Source organism: Oenanthe melanoleuca, chromosome 7 (genome assembly GCF_029582105.1).
Source record: "Oenanthe melanoleuca isolate GR-GAL-2019-014 chromosome 7, OMel1.0, whole genome shotgun sequence".
NCBI classification, from domain to species: Eukaryota; Metazoa; Chordata; class Aves; order Passeriformes; family Muscicapidae; genus Oenanthe; species Oenanthe melanoleuca.
Window position 1 is genome coordinate 2879200 of NC_079341.1, and position 16584 is coordinate 2895783.

The following is a 16584-nucleotide window of genomic DNA, read 5'->3' on the forward strand; positions in this document are numbered from 1 at the left end:
GTGGGTGTCATGTCTCCTCATTAGTCATGTGGGTGATGGGACTGAGTGTAAGCCCAACACCAAACCTGGATGGGTGGGTGACACACCAGAGGGATGTGCTGCTGTCCACAGGGACCTCCCAGCAAGCTGGGAACCTCCCAAAGTTCAGCAGGGGGAAGAGCAAAGTCCTGCACCTGAGGAGGAACAGCCCCGGCACCAGGATGTGCTGGGGCTGCTCAGGGAGAAACCAGAAAGTGTCCTGGGGGTTCTGGTGGGCACCAGGATGAACATGAGCCAGGAAAGTGTCCTGGTGGGAAAGCATGGGCAGAAACAGGCAGGGGATGTCCCCTCTGAACACCCTCACAGTGACACATTTCCTGGTGTCCAAACACTGGCACAGCTCTCCCAGGGAGAATGTGGAATCTATTGGAGATACTGAAAAAACCTAAAAAAAGCTGGACATGGTCATGAGCAACCATCTGAGCAGGGGTGTTTGGACAAGGTGAAGAGGATCTCCAGAGGTCATCTCCAGCCTCAGCCATTGTGGGATTAAAGGGCTTTTCAAGGAGCCTGAGCAGGGTTTTGAAGTCAGGGTAGTGGTCATGCTGTACCCACAGCAGTGGAGCTCCAGCAGGAGAAGACCTGGCTCTACTGTGTGCTGGAAATGGATAGGTTAATGATGGGTTGGGATCCCCATCACAGGTGCTTCTGGTACCCCAGCTTGCTGGATATATTTTCCATGAGACTTTTCATTTTTTCCTCAGCACTCTGGTTCTCCAGACAGTTCAAAACACCCAAATTCAGTGTGAAAAGCCCGTAACCCACCTCAAACCCTTGCTGTGAGAAAATCCCAGACTGTCCCTCTGGAGTGTTGGCTCAAGCCCTGCTTCCAGAAGTTGTGTGTTGATTTTTCCAAGCAACTAGAGGGAGAGGCTGGAATGGTATGGCAGTGGCAGCTGCCTGCTAAGCCTGCTGTTTGTAATCAGTGTCAGGGAGTCAGCCCTGATTTATGACTTGGGAGCAGCAGAGATGCAGCCTTGCTGCCCTGCTGGAATGCTTGGGAGCATCTCTGTGGGATGAGCAGGGTGCAGAGGGAACCCTGGTGTCACATGTGGGCAGTGTGCTGCTCTGTGGGGGTTGTTGGATTTTTTTGGGAATTTCCTTTGGGGTTAGTTTTATTTTTATTTGCAAACAGTGCTTTATTTGGATTAGCTCTTTCCTATTTTTAATCAGCAGAGCTGAATCTTTTGGTACCACCGTGGTGTAAATCTGCTGAGATGGTTTTGATGGAAGTTGAAAGATTGGTCAGGGCTGGCTGTGTGGTGGTGTGAGGGCTTGAGAGAATAACCCCCCTCTTCCCCCCTTCAGCTGACTTTCCATGTTATGCCTTTCCCTGGGAAAATGAAGCAGCAGAATAAAAATGAGCTCATGTGACACCAGAGTGGATGGGGGTCAGCTGGAAACAGGGAGCAGATGATGCTGTGTGCCCTGAGTGTTTTGCACAAAAATGAAGAGGTTTTGTGAGATTTTTGTGATTTCCTGCTTCTGTGTGAAATTAAAACCTACACACATATGTGTATCCATCTTTTGGTCAAAGGTTGGACTCCAAGATCTTGGAGGTCTTTTCCAGCCTTAATGATTTGATGATTCTGTTCTGTGATTCTAAACATACTCTTGGGTTTTCTGTCCCCTTGATCTGTTGCAGAATGGAGGGGAAGAAAAGAGAGCTGAAAGACTGTGGGAGGATCCTGGTTTTAAGAAGCTCAGAGATGCCCAGGGCTGCTGATGTTGTTCCAGCCCTCACCATCTTGTTCTTTATCTCACATTGTCCCTTTTGTCTCCTAAACAGCTTCAGCTGAACTCATTACCCTTGAGGCACTTGGAGGAAATGTTGATAAGCTTGCAGGGTTTAATTTGATTGCTTGAGTCCATTTGCTCCGTGCAAACACATGGCTCAGGGTTATTTGAGAGATGACATTCCTCTGATCCTCCTGTGCCCTCAGGACACTGGAAAAATTGGGTAGAAGTAGTTCAGTTACTGCAGTAAATCAGCTGCAGGGATATGGGGTTTGGGTGAGCCCAACACCTTGCTCCCTGGATGTGTGTGGGAATCACCAGCCCCTTTTTGAGGAAAGGGAAGATGTCCCAGCAGGAGTGGGCAAGGGGTGGCTGCTCACCCCTCTGCTCTAGGGGAAGGATTTTGTCTTCCACCTGGTCTAAGACCCAAAAATGGAAATAAAGCACCTGCCTGGAGCCTGTTCTCTCCAGATCTTCCCCCAAACCAAGGCATTTAGATGCTTGAAACCTGTCTGAAACAGAAATGTTGGGAGGTTTTGCCTCTGTACCACCAGCAGCATGGTGTTTGGAGCCCTGATTTCCTGGATGCAGCATTTAGCAGGGAAATGCCCCTAAGCTCCATCATTTCCTGCTTAATTGAGGGTGGCACGATGGGAACATCTGGATAAATGAATTGTCTCAGCAGAGTCTGTGTCGTGGCTCACTGCTCCTATTTATAGGCAGCAGATGCTGCTCCCATCTCACTCTCAGAGGCATCAGCTGAGCTCTTGCTCGCTGCTCCTGCTGTGTGTGATGTAACCAGGGGGTGTCTGCAGCAGGAGTGTTGGGTCAGGGTGGGCTGGGCCATGTGCACAAGCACCAGCTCTCTGGGAAGGTTTGTCCAACCCCCTTGAGCTCTGCTGGCTTTCTTAGCCTTGCTTACTCAGGGAAAACGGGGGGATTTTGATACACAGGTTTTCCTCATGGACTGAGGGAACTTGTTTGAGCTGTTGCACACTTTGTCTGCCCAGAAGCCAGGCTGGAGCTGCATTTTGGGATCTGTGGTGTGGAGGGCTCCTCCACTCCGTGGTGGTGGCCAGGAGCTCAGCTGTGCCCGATGAATTATCCCAAAGCTCAGCTTGGCTATTTCCAGCTCCATTTCACTGGCGTGGTGGCTGACAGGGGGATTAGCTGTGGTCTCCCTCAGGGCAGCTATTTCAGGGAGGGATGTGAGGGCTCAGGCTGCACTGCCCACCCTCGAATGCGTCAGCAGGGGCTGATGACTAGGGAATATTTTTTCTGCTCAGTTTTGGCCCGAGGGCTGTGGCCAGGGAATGGATTTGCAGGAGGGTTTGTGCACAGGGAGATGCTGCCACAGCTGTGGGTGTCACTCCAGCCCAGCCAGGCATCTCATCCCAAATATATCCACCCTGTGGCATTCCTGAAAATCTCCATGGAATGCTTTTCTCCCGGCCATCCTACAGGAAGGAGCTCACCAGGGGCATCGTGCGGCTCTGACAGCTGCAGCCAGGGATGGAGCTGCTCTCCCAGCTCTCAGCACACTCACACTCTGTCTTCAGGTTATTTATCCATTATTTACAGAAAACAGATTGATCCATTCTCTTATTACCTCATTATATACTTACCTATCTTCAGCTTGCCAGGTCCCTTCTGGATACCCCTTTAGCCTGGCTTCAGGCTCACCCTGCACTTTTGCAGAGGAGGAAATCAATGTTTTCTTTTAATTTGCAAAGCAAAAGTGAATCCTTGTGCTGTTTTCTTTTTTCCCTTCTGAAGTGAGGAATTTGGGGAGGGTAGGAAGTGCTGTCAGTCCAGTGAACCCCAGCAGTCCTAGTGCAGCACCATGCACATCCAAGTGCTGTCAAGGAATAAATGCCAGGGCCAGTTCCAGTCTTGGCTGCAGTGGTAAAACAAACCCAGAGGAATTTGTTAGGATTTATAGCAGTATAACATTCAGATGCCATCAAACCCTAAATCATTCTTTGACTGCTTCCCACCAGTGGCCCAGCCCCATCCCCATCCTGCCTGCAGCCCTTCGTCCCCACGCACTCCATCCACAGCATCCTTTCAACCCAAACCATTTCCATGGTGACAGGGAAAACAGTTCTAACTGCAGTTCACATCGGGTAGAGAAAAAATATCCCACAGCACAGCTGAGCCTTTCAGGGCCAGGTGTGAGTCTCCTGGCAGTGGTGGGATTGTTTGGGAAAATCTGCCCTCTTCCCACTTCTGGCCTAGAGCAGCTGTTAATATTTTTGGGGAGGAGGTGATGTCTGGGAGATGGAGATTTGCAGATGAGCTGTGGGCTTGTCTGAAAGCCAAAAGCTTGACTCCACCTTTGCTACAGGCAGAATGGAAGTGTGGAACAAAGTTTATCATGGGAGGCCCTCCTGCTGTGGCAGGAGATGCAGAAAGGATCCCCAGGCTTCCTCAATTTCCTGGAATGGGGTCTGGGTGTGGATGGATCCAATTATTTACTAGATAACACACACACACATATATATATATAATATTACCCTATTTATTGAAATAATATTAAAGCAAAGCTGTTAAAATGAGCAAAATAATTACTGAGCAGAGATTGATGTTAATCCCCACATGGGCAAATCGTGACCCCCTTTTTTCCATCCATCCCTGAGAACTTTCACAAAGTGCTCAGTTTCACATCCTTTTCACTTTCACAAGCTGGTTTGCCATCACTCAGGCAGAGCATCCTGCTCCAGCCCTCTCTCTAGAGAGTTTAACTCTGTGACTGAGGATCATCCTTGCATCCTCTGGGGCTTAGCTCAGCTTTGCCCTGCTGAGCATGGTGGGGTGAGTGCGGGTAACATCCCTTTCTGGGGCTGGGCTGTGGGGTGGCAAGACCAGGGCAGAGCTGAGCAGGAAAAGAACCTCCCCTTCCCTGAGGTATTTCACCTCCAGCCCAAGCTGAATTCCCAGTGGGACCATAATTTAAAATTTGATCTCATAATCTAAGTTTGATCCTCACACTAGGCACCACTATATTACTTTCTATTTATTTTGTTTTTTTTCAGTCAGAGTTGGGATTAAAAGTGTGAGAGATGGAACATCATGTTCAGATTTAGTTGTTTATTAATTCTCATTTATGTTACAGTGAGTGCTACAGCATTTCTAGCTAACAAGCTAAAAATGAAGAAATGGTGATGTATTTTGCTCATAGCAAGGTCTTTCAAGGCCAAATTGTCCAATTAAAACTAACATTTACATTATTTTTGCTTTTGACCCAATGACCAACACTTGTGACCTGCAGTGCAGCATTTTCTATCTAATTAACAAGTACTACTTATAGCCAAGAAGAAGAGGGACAAGAAGAAAGAAAGAAACCTCTATCCTAAAACCTCCATCTTTGTCCCATACATATTGCTATATTCTAAAACCCCAAATTCCAGATCTTTCACTATGTGATATTACACACTTCTATTCAAATTACACACCACTGATTCTAGTTGTGTCATTCAATTTTGGAAGCCTTCTCCAAGGCTTCTTTTTGGGTCAGTGCCTGACACACAGGCACAGAAAGTTCAGAATTCCCTGTTTCCAGGGTTCCAACAGCCCTGCTTGTGAAAACAGAGAAGCCAGTTTTGGGAATGCAGTGGGATGAATGTTCACTATGGTTGTAGTGAAGAAAAGCACAGTCAGGCCCAGGCATCAACACCTCTGCTCTCCAAGGGCTCCTGATCCCTTCTGACAGGGCAGCAGTGAGCAGCCTGGATCCAGGGTTAACCCTTGTCGTCCCTTCCCAGCCAGTGGATCGTGTCAGGGAAGGTCATTTGGGATGGACAGGAGAGGATGGAGTCTGGCAGGGCTGTTTGGGGCTCTGTGAGGTGAAGTGGAAGAAATGAGAGCACTTGGCCATAGCTGAGAGTGCTCAGCTTTGCTTTTAGCTGGCTGCTGATAGAAGTGCTGGTCAAGTGTGCTCTGAGGAAAGGGCAGAAATTGGCTCTTGAAGAGCACCCAGCCTTGCTCCCCCTTGGCCAAGAGCTCAGCAGCCCTGGGTGTCACTTCTGCACTTGCGCTGTTCCTGGGAAGTTTCTTTTCCCTCTGGGGTGTGGGGCCGGAGGGTGGAGTGCCCCTGCTGCCACCCTGCTGCTGCTGAGGATGCCATCTGGAGCAGGGGGGCTGTAATGAAAGCAGCAGAAATAAAAGGGACAAGAGACTTAGGGTGTGCTGAGCCACCCCAGCACTCCAGTGATGGCCCCACGGGCACCTCCTTGTCCCCACACTCTGCTCATGGCTGCCCAGCTCCTCTCCTTGCTCCATCCTTATGACTGGAGGTGGCTGAGTGCTGGGACACTGAGTGCTGGGATAGGGCTGCTGCCTCTGGAAAGGCCAGTGACAGTTAATTTGCCTTTCTTTTGCTGACACTGCTGGGCTTTGGTTCCTTGCATGTCTTCACACACAGTGATGGGAGCAGTGATTTATCCCCATGGAAGCACAGTTGGAGCCAGGGAAGGGCTAAGCCAGCTGCTCCATGGCCCTTCAGCTTTAAAAATATCTTTTATTCGCCTGTTAACACTTTGATTCCTGAAGATGCTGCTGCAGCTCCCGAGATCTCTTAAGGATGCTGATGAATGGGAAATGGTAATTTGCACACTGGGATGCTGAGCAGAAGCTGCTTTTAGCAGCTGCAGGCCCCATTAATTAAATCTCTGGCTGTGTGGGCACAGCCTGCTCCAAAACCCCAAAGCCCAGCTGAGGAGCTGCACAGGGGCTGTGCACAGTGGCTGGGAAGCTGCTTCTAAAATATTTCTTCCCCCAGGCAAGTTTTTAATTGGAGAGCTGGGGTTTGCTTTGCTTTGCTTCTCTAGGATTAGACGTGACTAATTGGGATGGGGGAGAAAAATTGTATCTGTGTTTTTCTGCATAGTCAGTTCTATGCAGGGAAGGTTTTCCTGTCATTCCAGAGCATGACACAGGGCTCAGGGCTGCTCCTGGTTTTCCAGGTATTTTTTTAAACAATGGAAAAATGGACTTGCTAGTCATAGTGGGATGGGCTGCCCAGCTGGTTTCTATGCAACCTCCTCAGTTTTAGGCAAATTAAAGGAGATTTTTAAGTAGGTGCAATGTACTTATTTCTGTCCCCCTTTGGACTGAACTCACACAAGCTGGAGGATGGTGCTCCAGAGGTTGGGATGGATTTCCTGAAGGTCTGGCCAGGAACTGCAAAAAATGAACACAAACCAAACAAAAACCCTCCAAACTTGCTTCTTCTTATTCCCATAAATACTATTTCTGTTTGCCTTTCCTTCTGTAAATTAAACCTACCACCACCACATCATTCCATAAATGAAAACTTCCTTTGGCTGTGGGTGAGCACTTAAAAGTTGCAGAACCTGGCAAGAATTTAAAACACCCTGTTATCTTTTTACCTCTCTAGCTATGAACTCAAAACCCCATATATTTTTACAAGTCACGTAAATTTTCAAAAATATTTTTATAGGGCCAGGTATAACTAGCTGTAAACTCAGAAAGTGGCTGAAAATTGTAATAGCTGAAATAGCAGCAATCTCAAGTACACACCTCTGTAGTAGACTATAATGTGTTGTATGAGGAGGGATGTATTATATTGCCTTCATGAATATATATTATAAATGATGTAGTGCATACTTTGTATACAGTATATATAGAGCAGTTTATGCTGCAAGGGGGGAAGGTGGTGTGGGCGTGTCCGGGTGATGGTGGCGATGTCACCGCGGTGCCACCCGGTGTCCCTGCGGTTTTTTTGCAGTACCTACGGGGAGCTGACGAACTGCACGGCGCTGATCGCCGAGAGGCTCGACTGCTACTGGCCCAACCGGCTGGTGGACGAGTTCTTCGTGGCCGTGCACAGGCAATACTTCAGGAACTGCTCCCCGTCGGGCCGGGCTCTGCACGACCCCCCGAACGGCGTGCTGTGTCCCTTCATCGTGCTGCCCGTGCTGGTCACCCTGCTGATGACAGCGCTCGTGGTGTGGAGGAGCAAACGCAGCGAGGGCATCGTGTAGGGACGGAGCCCCGGGGGCAGGGACAGCATCGCTGGGGTCCCAGTGAACCAGTGAGGCTGCAGGGCAGGACGGGCTGCCCGCGCCTCCCCCAGCCCTCCCCCCGGCTAAGAGTGCCGAGCGGGAGCACCGAAAGGAAAATAAACCCCGGGAGGGTGTGGGGAGTTGAAATCCTGCATCAGCGCACGTGAGACCAGCGGGTCTGGAACATCCTCGGCTTCCTCTCTCGGTCATTTTTTGGAAAGGCATCTGCTGCCCCAGCCCCCAGCACAAGGACGGGGCTTGCACGGGCTGGGTTGTGCCTGGGAGGGGGGAACAGCGGGTGGGCTTACCAAGGAACGGGAATAAGGTGCTTTTCCTACCTGAATAAAGAAATACTGAATAAACCAGGTGCCTGTCTCTGAAGGCTGAGTCAAGCCTTCCCCCTCAGTGTCCTCGTTCTGTGATGCCAGAGACCCAGCAGAGCCCTGGGTGGGGCAGCGGGGTCCCTGGGCAGCTCGGGGCTCCAGGGGTGGGGTCAGCGCCAGTGCAGGGACACTGGGCAGCACCTGGGATGGGATGGGGGCTCCCCACCCCACCCTGACGGATCTGGTCCCCTTCGGTGCCCTGCTGCCTCAGGAAGGGGTTCCCTGTGGACATCCAGCTGCTCTTCACTCACATTTCCCAAAAAACCCCAAAATTTAGAGGGACACCCAGCTCTCTCTCTGCCTGGCCCACCCACGCCAAACCCCCTCTAACCCAAACAACTGTGATTCTGGCAGAAGCACAGGTAAGTTCCATCTGTACAAATACACATAAAAATGCATATAAACAAATACATATTTATGTAAATACGTTCATCCTTCTCCATCTCCTCGCATTCAGGAAAAACTCACTTTATTTTCCTGGACTGTGAGGTGATGAGATCTAGGATCTGCCCCCTCCCCCTGTCCTGGATGAGGACAAACCACTGCTCAGACCCTCTTGTACAGTATTTAACAGTATCCAAACTTTATTTTTCTGCTCATCTCCTCCAGGCAAGCAACAATACAGGACAGGGGTTGGACAGGATTGTTCTGGGAGGCAGGGATGGCTCTGACGGCTGCTGGTACCAGACACAGCTCTCCCTGGCTGTGCTCTGCCCTGGGCACCAGCAGCAGCAGTTTATGGCATGAGAGGGGAGCCAGCCATGGTGACAGCCCCAGGTGCCTCTACAGCAAGAACTACCTCGTTACAGCCTGGTTGAGTTTTCCACTCCAGAGTAACAGAATCATTCTAATGCCATAAGCAAAATCTGGATGTATTTCCCACATTGCTGTATTTCTGTGTTTCACTCCTTACCTTTGCTGACATATCTGTTCTGACAGCAAAGATCTCTCACTGCAGTTGCCTGCTTAAAATACTGGGCTGATCTGTTTCCTTGTGAGTATTATCTGCAGGTGAAGCTCTCTTCCTGCATGCCAATCCCTGCATTTCACCTCCCTGTTTCCCAGGCCTCCAGCAACAGCTGCAGGATCTTGTGAAGCTGTAAAGGAAAAGGCACAGGGAAAACTCAACACACAAGTTTCATGCTTACAGTTTGCACCCCAGCTCTGCTGTGCTCATGATGGAGATTGTTTGCATTTCCTCCAGCAGGAAAGAATGGGGGGGGATAAAACCCCAACAGTCAATGCCCAGGTGTCACACACACATTTCTCTGTATGAAAGCACACAAACATTTATTTCTCTGCTTTAGAAAAGCCTGGCTCCACCAGCTCCTGTGTGTGATCCCAATGCTGAAGGATGCCCAGGGAGCTCTGGCACACAGACTGAAGCTGCTCTCTGCAGGATGGCACCATCCTGCTCCTTACAGAAAAGGCAACTGCAGCATCACACCCTTCCAATCAACAAAGCCAAGTGTGCACAAGTGGGGGGAAATGTGTTGTGGTTCCAGCTGCATCATTCCCTTTCAGTGCAGGAGTCTGGAGAACACAATTAGGTGCTCTCCACGTGCCCACATTTACCTTCATCAGATCAAACAGCATCTGATGCTCTCTCACCACATCCAGATTGGAAAGCCAAAGGCAGATTTCTTTAAAAAAAAAAATCTCCCTTTCATTAATTTTTTCACAGAAATATATATTTTATATATATAGATATATATATAATTTTACTAATACTAAACATGTACTTAAGTTATGTATTAGCCTGTATTTCTTTTAACTACTTCACACAATGAGTAGAAACAACAAAAAAAATAGCCCCAAAGAGGGCCTGAAATTAACAATGTAAAAAATCCAAACTGTGACAAAAACATACTTACATTAAATAGCACTGAGAATTTCAATACCAGAAGTAGAATCTCATTCTGCACTTCTACTCTGGCAAGCTCTAAGCCTCAGCTAAGTGACTCTTAGAAAAAGCTCATACTGTTTCTGCTCATCAAAAGCAACAGTTTTGTGATTTGGTTCACAGGAGACCATTTATTGCCAACTCAAAGCGTTCCAAAAACACGCCACCTTTTCTGCTTGGGTTGTTTGGGTTGGTTTTTTTTTTCCTTCCCCCCCCCTCCAGATTAGGCAAGAGTTTAAAAAAAAAGTGTAATTACAATTCCAATAGTGATTTCTTTTAACTTCTCAAGCATATCTCATCAACAGGATATACAGTACAGTTCAGAAGAGTAAACATTTGTAAAAGGAAGCAGACAACTTTTTCAACCAACAGACACAATTTCTTGCTGTATTTATGCTGAACTCTCCTTTGAATATGAACAGGTTATGAAGTTAGTTTTCTTCTTCAGTACAACATGGACACAGGGCTGGTACATCCCGGGCTGGTTTGGCTGCTGCTGCAGTTCAGGACAGCTCTTGAGTGGAGCCATGGTCCTGCCATCCATCCGTCCCCCTTCATCATCTGGCGTAGCGCTTAATGTAATCTTCAACTTTACTGCGGAAGTCCTCCTGCAGGGAAGCACAGGCACAGTTACCTGGCACAGCAGGGAGGGAGTGTGCTGCAACCCATGGCACTGTGCTGCTGGAGCCCCACGCTGCCACTGCTGTGCTGGGTTGATGTGGCCAGCAATGTGTGTTCTGTCCCCATCTGTTGAGCCGGGTGGGGCAGTGACCCTGATCTCCTGGCACATATTATCTGCTAATGGGCCATCTTTAAACCAGCTGGGGCAATCATCTTTATCTTCTCCACAGCCCATCCTCCCTCCAGGAAGATTTCATCTGCTGCTGGCCCATTCAGTCCCACTGTGTGACTGATAAAATTCCATCATCCCACTGGGAGATGCTCCAGCCAGGGGAGCAGCCAAGCCTTTCCTACCCAGATAAAAACTGAGATTTTGGACACCAAGGCACCTTCTTTCCACTGGATTCCAGAGGAAAGCCAGACCTTTCCACATCATCCCTGCACCTTCAGAGGAAACTGCACCTTCTCCAGGAGCACTGCTCCAGCTGAACCACATCTGCCCCTGCAGGAGGATGCAGCCACCATTGAATGGGACTGTGCCAACACCCTGACTGACTGACAGGTGTCAGCTTGGATTCTGACTCTGGCAGGGTTTTGGGATTGTTCTTTGTAATACTGCATTTCTATTTTAATTTTCCTAGTAAAGAATTGTTATTCCTAATTCCCATATCTTTGCCTGAGAGCCCCTTAATTTCAAAATTACAATAATTTGGAGGGAGGGGTTTTACATTCTCCATTTCAAAGAGAAGCTCCTGCCTTTATTGGCAGACACCTGCCCTTCAAACCAGACACTTATAAAGCACAGAGATGCTGAGCAAGATAAATTCTGCCATGGTGGGATTCCTGTGCCAGCTGGGATGCCAGGCACACACCACATTCCTGGCATGTTATTCCAAGCCTGAACCTTACAGCTTGGTATTAAACATGTTCCACCCAAACACAGCGAGGGGCCTGGATTTCCAGCTCCAGTTTTGTGTGCTGCTGGAATATACAGCAGGAAAACCTGGGAAATATATGTACTCACATCTGTTAAAAAAGAAAACAACTGAAAAAACATTGCATGCAGTAGATGAGAAGGTTTTTGAACACTGTCCTGGTAAACCCTGGAGCTGCCTGGAGAGCAGAGGCCATGGAAGCACTGAAATCCTCTGCCAAGGCTCAAGGAAGAGCACAAAATCCCACTGCCATAACCTGTGGGATCACAAGGTCCTGCTTCCAACAATGTCACTGGTCAGCTCCAGCTTTGCCAATACATAAAATGATGCCTATCAAACACACCCCAAGTGTTTTGGCACAGGCCACCCAGAGCTGGACACCAGGAAGGAGCACTAATATGACCATTTCTCTGGCTCCACCACCTCCCTTAAAACACTTAAGATCAGCTCCCCTTGTGATGGTTTGGTTTTCTGCTGCTAAGTTCTTCTACCAGTGAAAGGATAAAATGCAAAAGGATCAAAGAAAACCTATGATCCATCAGAAACTCTGATTTCACTTTTCAGCTGATCAAGGCATCACAGATGTCCATAACGATGTGCAAAGTGCTCGGAATCTCAACCAAGTTTAAAACAGTTTAAGGCCAGAAATACCCTATTACAAATATGGCTGCAGAAATCCCACTCCTCCTTAGGGTGCTCTTTCTGGGGTGAAAGAGCAGCTGTTTTGTCCAATATGGCACCTACTAAAGGAAATAGTGTGTTTAGTGGCTTTCTCACTCTGCTGCAAGCACACCTATTTCCACACTCATCTAACTGTACACTGTGTTAAAAAATAACACAGTAAAGCTAAAGCCACCTTCAGCTGAAATAAAATTTCCAAACCCAGGCAATCTCAATCCATTGGTGCAGGTTATGAGAGCTGTGGTGGAAACTGAATTCACTGAGGGTTTCTTGCACATTGTTTCCCACTCCTGTGTTTCCCCAAAGGATGGAGCTGAGCCCAAGGCTGAGAAGCACCTCTGGACCTTCCCTATGTGTACAACATCCAAGAGCAGGGCAGTGCAGACAGCTCAGAGCACCCCTGGCATTTCCCTCTGTCCCTTTAGGTGCTATTTATGAATAAAATGGGCTCTCAGCAGTGAGTGAAGAGAAGCAAGACCTCAGCAAGGAAGAAGGCGGCTCCAGAAAGCCAGGCTGTCACTCAGGGCCTGGTGGTGCTGGCAGGGATGCATTCCCAGGGTGTGAAGCTGCCTGTGAACAGGAGGGGCTCAGCCCAGAGCTGCAATATTCCATCCTCACCTGCCATATGGCTCAGCACTTCCTGGCTAACAGGGGGCACTTCTCTCTGGGCACAGCTGCTTGTGTGCGACACTGAATAATCAGAAGCAAAAAAACTCAGCAGAGCAGGATGTACCCTGCATTATAAAGAGGCACAGGCAAAATCCTGCTAGAAATGAGAAGGGAAAGAAGGATTCATGACATCCCTCCAAGGACATAACATATCCCTCAGAAAGCATCCTCTGTATTTAAACAAAGATGTTTTGTTTGTACAAGGTTTAATAAATAACTTCTACATGAATAAACATATATAAAATAAACAGGACGGGGCAATGATTTTAAATGGATAGAGAGGAGGTTTAGATGAGGTATTGGGAAGGAATTGTTCCCTGTGAGGGTGCCCAGAGAAGCTGTGGCTGCCCCTGGATCCCTGGGAGTGTCCCAGGCCAGGCTGGATGGGGCTCAGAACAACTGGAACAGTGGAAGGTGCCCCTGCCATGGCAAAGGGTGGGATTGCATGAGCTTTGGCGTCCCTTCCAACCCAAACCATTCTGGAGCCCTGTGATTGTATTTAACAACATTTGGGAGAGGATCTAGAGAGCCTCAACCCCAGAAGAGAATTCCACTCTACCCTTTCTGAAAGCATGCAGAAACACTTAAGAACTAGGCACTGTTTCAAAAACTTATGTTTGACTTGATTTGGCAGCTCTTGGAGAAAAGACTTTATTTTTTCAACTGTTTATACTGCACCAAGCTATGCTTATTAACTGCTTGTCTTTTATTAAGCTTTTAATTTATAACCCAAAGATCTGCTCAGTTATCCAAAGCAAACACTGTACTTTAGTGACAGCTACCAGAGAAGTCTGGAAAAGTTCTGATATAAACTTTCCCTCAGGAATCTTTTTTATTCATTTAAAACAAATTATGTATTAGGATTTCCCAAAAATAAAATTAAAAAAAAAAAAAAACGTATTAAAAAAACCCCAAAGCAGATTTAGCTCATTTATTATCCTTAAGTTTATTATCCACACTCACTACTGGTGCTTCACACTCTGCACTATTTGGCAAGTCCCTGAATGAAAATGTGCAGTTTGACACATATGTCCTTTCACTGGGACTACAACCACCCAGATACTGTGACAAACTTTCTGATCCATCTTCACATCCTTTAGATCCACAATCGTATAAAATTCAAATGGAGACAGAAAGAGATCACAGATAATTGCTCCTGCCCTTCCCTCTTCTGTGCCAGTAATCATAATAGCAGTAAATATTTTTTTAAAGCAGCTCTATTTTAACAACACTATCTGAACCCAACATTTACTACCAAGGTTAAATTCCAAACAACTTCTGCTAGGACCTGATTTGTGGTTCTAAAGTCATTAGGAAAGGGAACCTGTGAGCACCAGGAAAATGGCATTCATTATTCAGCTCAGCCAAGGCTTTAGAATATAATAACCAGGCAGATCTACCCATTAGACCCATGAATTATATTGAAAGTCACCTTTTCTTTCTTTTCCCCTTGCAGAAAATAGTAAGTATTCACTCCCACCAACCCCCACACATCCCCTCCCATTTAAAAAGCAGCTGAATGAAACCTTTGAGTAGTATAGAAATCTCAAATATGAGGTGGTTCTTTACAATTCTTGTTCCTGCCTTGCTCTCATTTCCCTCTCATTGTTTTATTTAGCTCAGTCTCTACATGATGTGAAGGGTTTTCCAAGCTCTGTAATTAAATTTTAGTTCTCTGAAGAAATAGAAGAGTGGGGGGTGAAAAACCTATACAAAGGTATCTCCCATGAGCTCTCTGCTTAGCAGGTGCAGTCAAAGCCACATCAATTTCCATAGCCTGTGATCCACACTTCAGATTTTAAAATTCTCCTAGACACCAAGCAATTGTGATTTTGCAAAATGATGAGGAAATGCTTTAGCAGATTTCTTAGTAACCAAGTCCTACAAAAAATGAGAAATTTTTACTGCAGGGAAAAGAAAATTACCAAAGCCAGAATACACCACTGCAGCTAACTGGAAAAGAGCAGCATTGTGAGGAAGAAGAGAAACACTAAGGTTTGTACTTTTTTTTTTTTTTATTTAGTATCTTCACATAGAGGTAGGTTACAGAATTGCTGTGGGAAGCACTGACCTGCCTGCCAGGACAGAGAGAAGCTGAAGATACCTTGCAGAGACACAGCAATTCATTAACACACTGAACACATTTGCACATTTGTTTGGGGTTTCACATCTTAAGCAGGAACCATTTCCCTCACACTTCCACAAATTTTCTGGCTGTCTGCCACTGGAGAAAGACAAAGGGAGAGAAAGACTCTCTGAAGTTCCTAGAAGAGGAATTAGATAAATACACCTAAATCCTGTTTGTGCAAGGGCAAGAGAATTGAGCCAGATGAAGAAAATTGTGCCCTGGCTCAAATGATGTCCAAATTCCCCATGGGGCTGGATGGAGATGGAGGCTTAGAGAGTCCTCTGGCGCAAAAACTTGGGATTTCTCCAGATTGCCTCAAATCTCCTACTGTCATTTAGGATTTCACCTGGGCTGCTGAAAACACAGAAAACCTCCCTGGGAGTTAACCCAGGGAGCAGAGACTGCTGGGTCCCCCAGTGCCCCAGGCCAGGAGTCTCCTCTGCTCCTCCTCCAAAGCTCCCAAGGCAGGAATCACCTTGCCAACTGTGAGAAAGGGTTACACAAAAGCCCTTCAAGAAAATAAATGAATTATCCCAATTACTCTGAGGCTGACCTTCTGTGAGCTGGAAACATGCTTCCACCATGAGAATGCCACTCATTCCCAAGAGAGGTTGTGTCCTTGGGATCTGGGATCTTGACGGATGAATCACAGGCACAGAGGAAATGGGAGCTGCCTGGGTCTGGCCAGAGGATTTTGCAAGTCATGCTCTACTCAAGGCAAATGATGTTCAAACTAACCTGACCAGGCAGGTGAGGCATGTGGGAATGCAGATCCAGAGCTCAGACTCCCTGCTGGCACTGAACAACCCTGCCACGTGTTCCCATGGATGTTTCTAAAGGATGCAAAGCAAAAGCTTTCCTTTAAAGCCACTTAGCTGCCTAAAGCATCTAAAACACAAGCTTTAAAACATCTGCATTTCTTCCACATTACCTCAGCAAATCAAACCATCTGCAAAAGCTTAATCAGCTTTGCTGAACCTGAGAGAGGCTCCATCCATAATCAAAGTGTTATGGAAGATGGATAATGGTTTCTATAAATACTTGCAGCATTAGAAAAGTAATGTTTTTCCTATTTACATCTGTTAGCTCAATTAGCAGCTGTGCTGTTGCTCATTTGCACATGCCATTTAATGCACTTTGTGCTTGCTGGGAAAAGCTTTCAAAGGCTGTAACAAAGACATAGAACATAAAATGGGGAGGCAATCCAAGAAAAACCCCAGTGCAGCTCAGTAAATGCAGACATGCTGCAGAGAAACAAAGATGTATTCTACCATGGCTGCCACGGTTTCAGTGAGAACAACAAACACCAAACAGGGTGGCTGGGGGAGCAGAGGAAGTGAAGGATTTACTGCAATAAATATGGAGATAAATAAATGCAATGACTCACAAGGAGAATGGTTATGAAAAGATGTTTTTGGACTGGGATGGAACTGTTGTTCTTAATAAGCCATTAAGCTGTAAT

General features: G+C 47.1%; 2 protein-coding genes across 3 annotated transcripts in view; one reads left to right on the forward strand and one right to left on the reverse strand.

Moving 5' to 3' along the window:
* The window catches only part of LOC130255608 (RNA-binding protein 44-like), a 29057-nt gene extending 20888 nt beyond the window's left edge, over positions 1-8169 (forward strand). Inside the window, exon 16 of the mRNA XM_056496506.1 lies at positions 7526-8169. Within this exon, the coding sequence (XP_056352481.1) occupies positions 7526-7781 (256 nt within the window). The 3' untranslated portion in view covers positions 7782-8169. The remainder of the gene's footprint in view (positions 1-7525) is intronic.
* Positions 8170-8728: 559 nt separating this feature from the next.
* UBE2F (ubiquitin conjugating enzyme E2 F (putative)) overlaps positions 8729-16584 on the reverse strand; it is a 53810-nt gene continuing 45954 nt past the window's right edge. Inside the window, exon 10 of one of the 2 annotated variants that reach the window (XM_056495986.1) lies at positions 8729-9282. In XM_056495986.1, the coding sequence (XP_056351961.1) occupies positions 9232-9282 (51 nt within the window). In that variant the 3' untranslated portion in view covers positions 8729-9231. Of the gene's footprint in view, positions 9283-10299; positions 10697-16584 lie in introns of those variants that run through there. The other variant, XM_056495987.1, reaches the window with a different exon arrangement.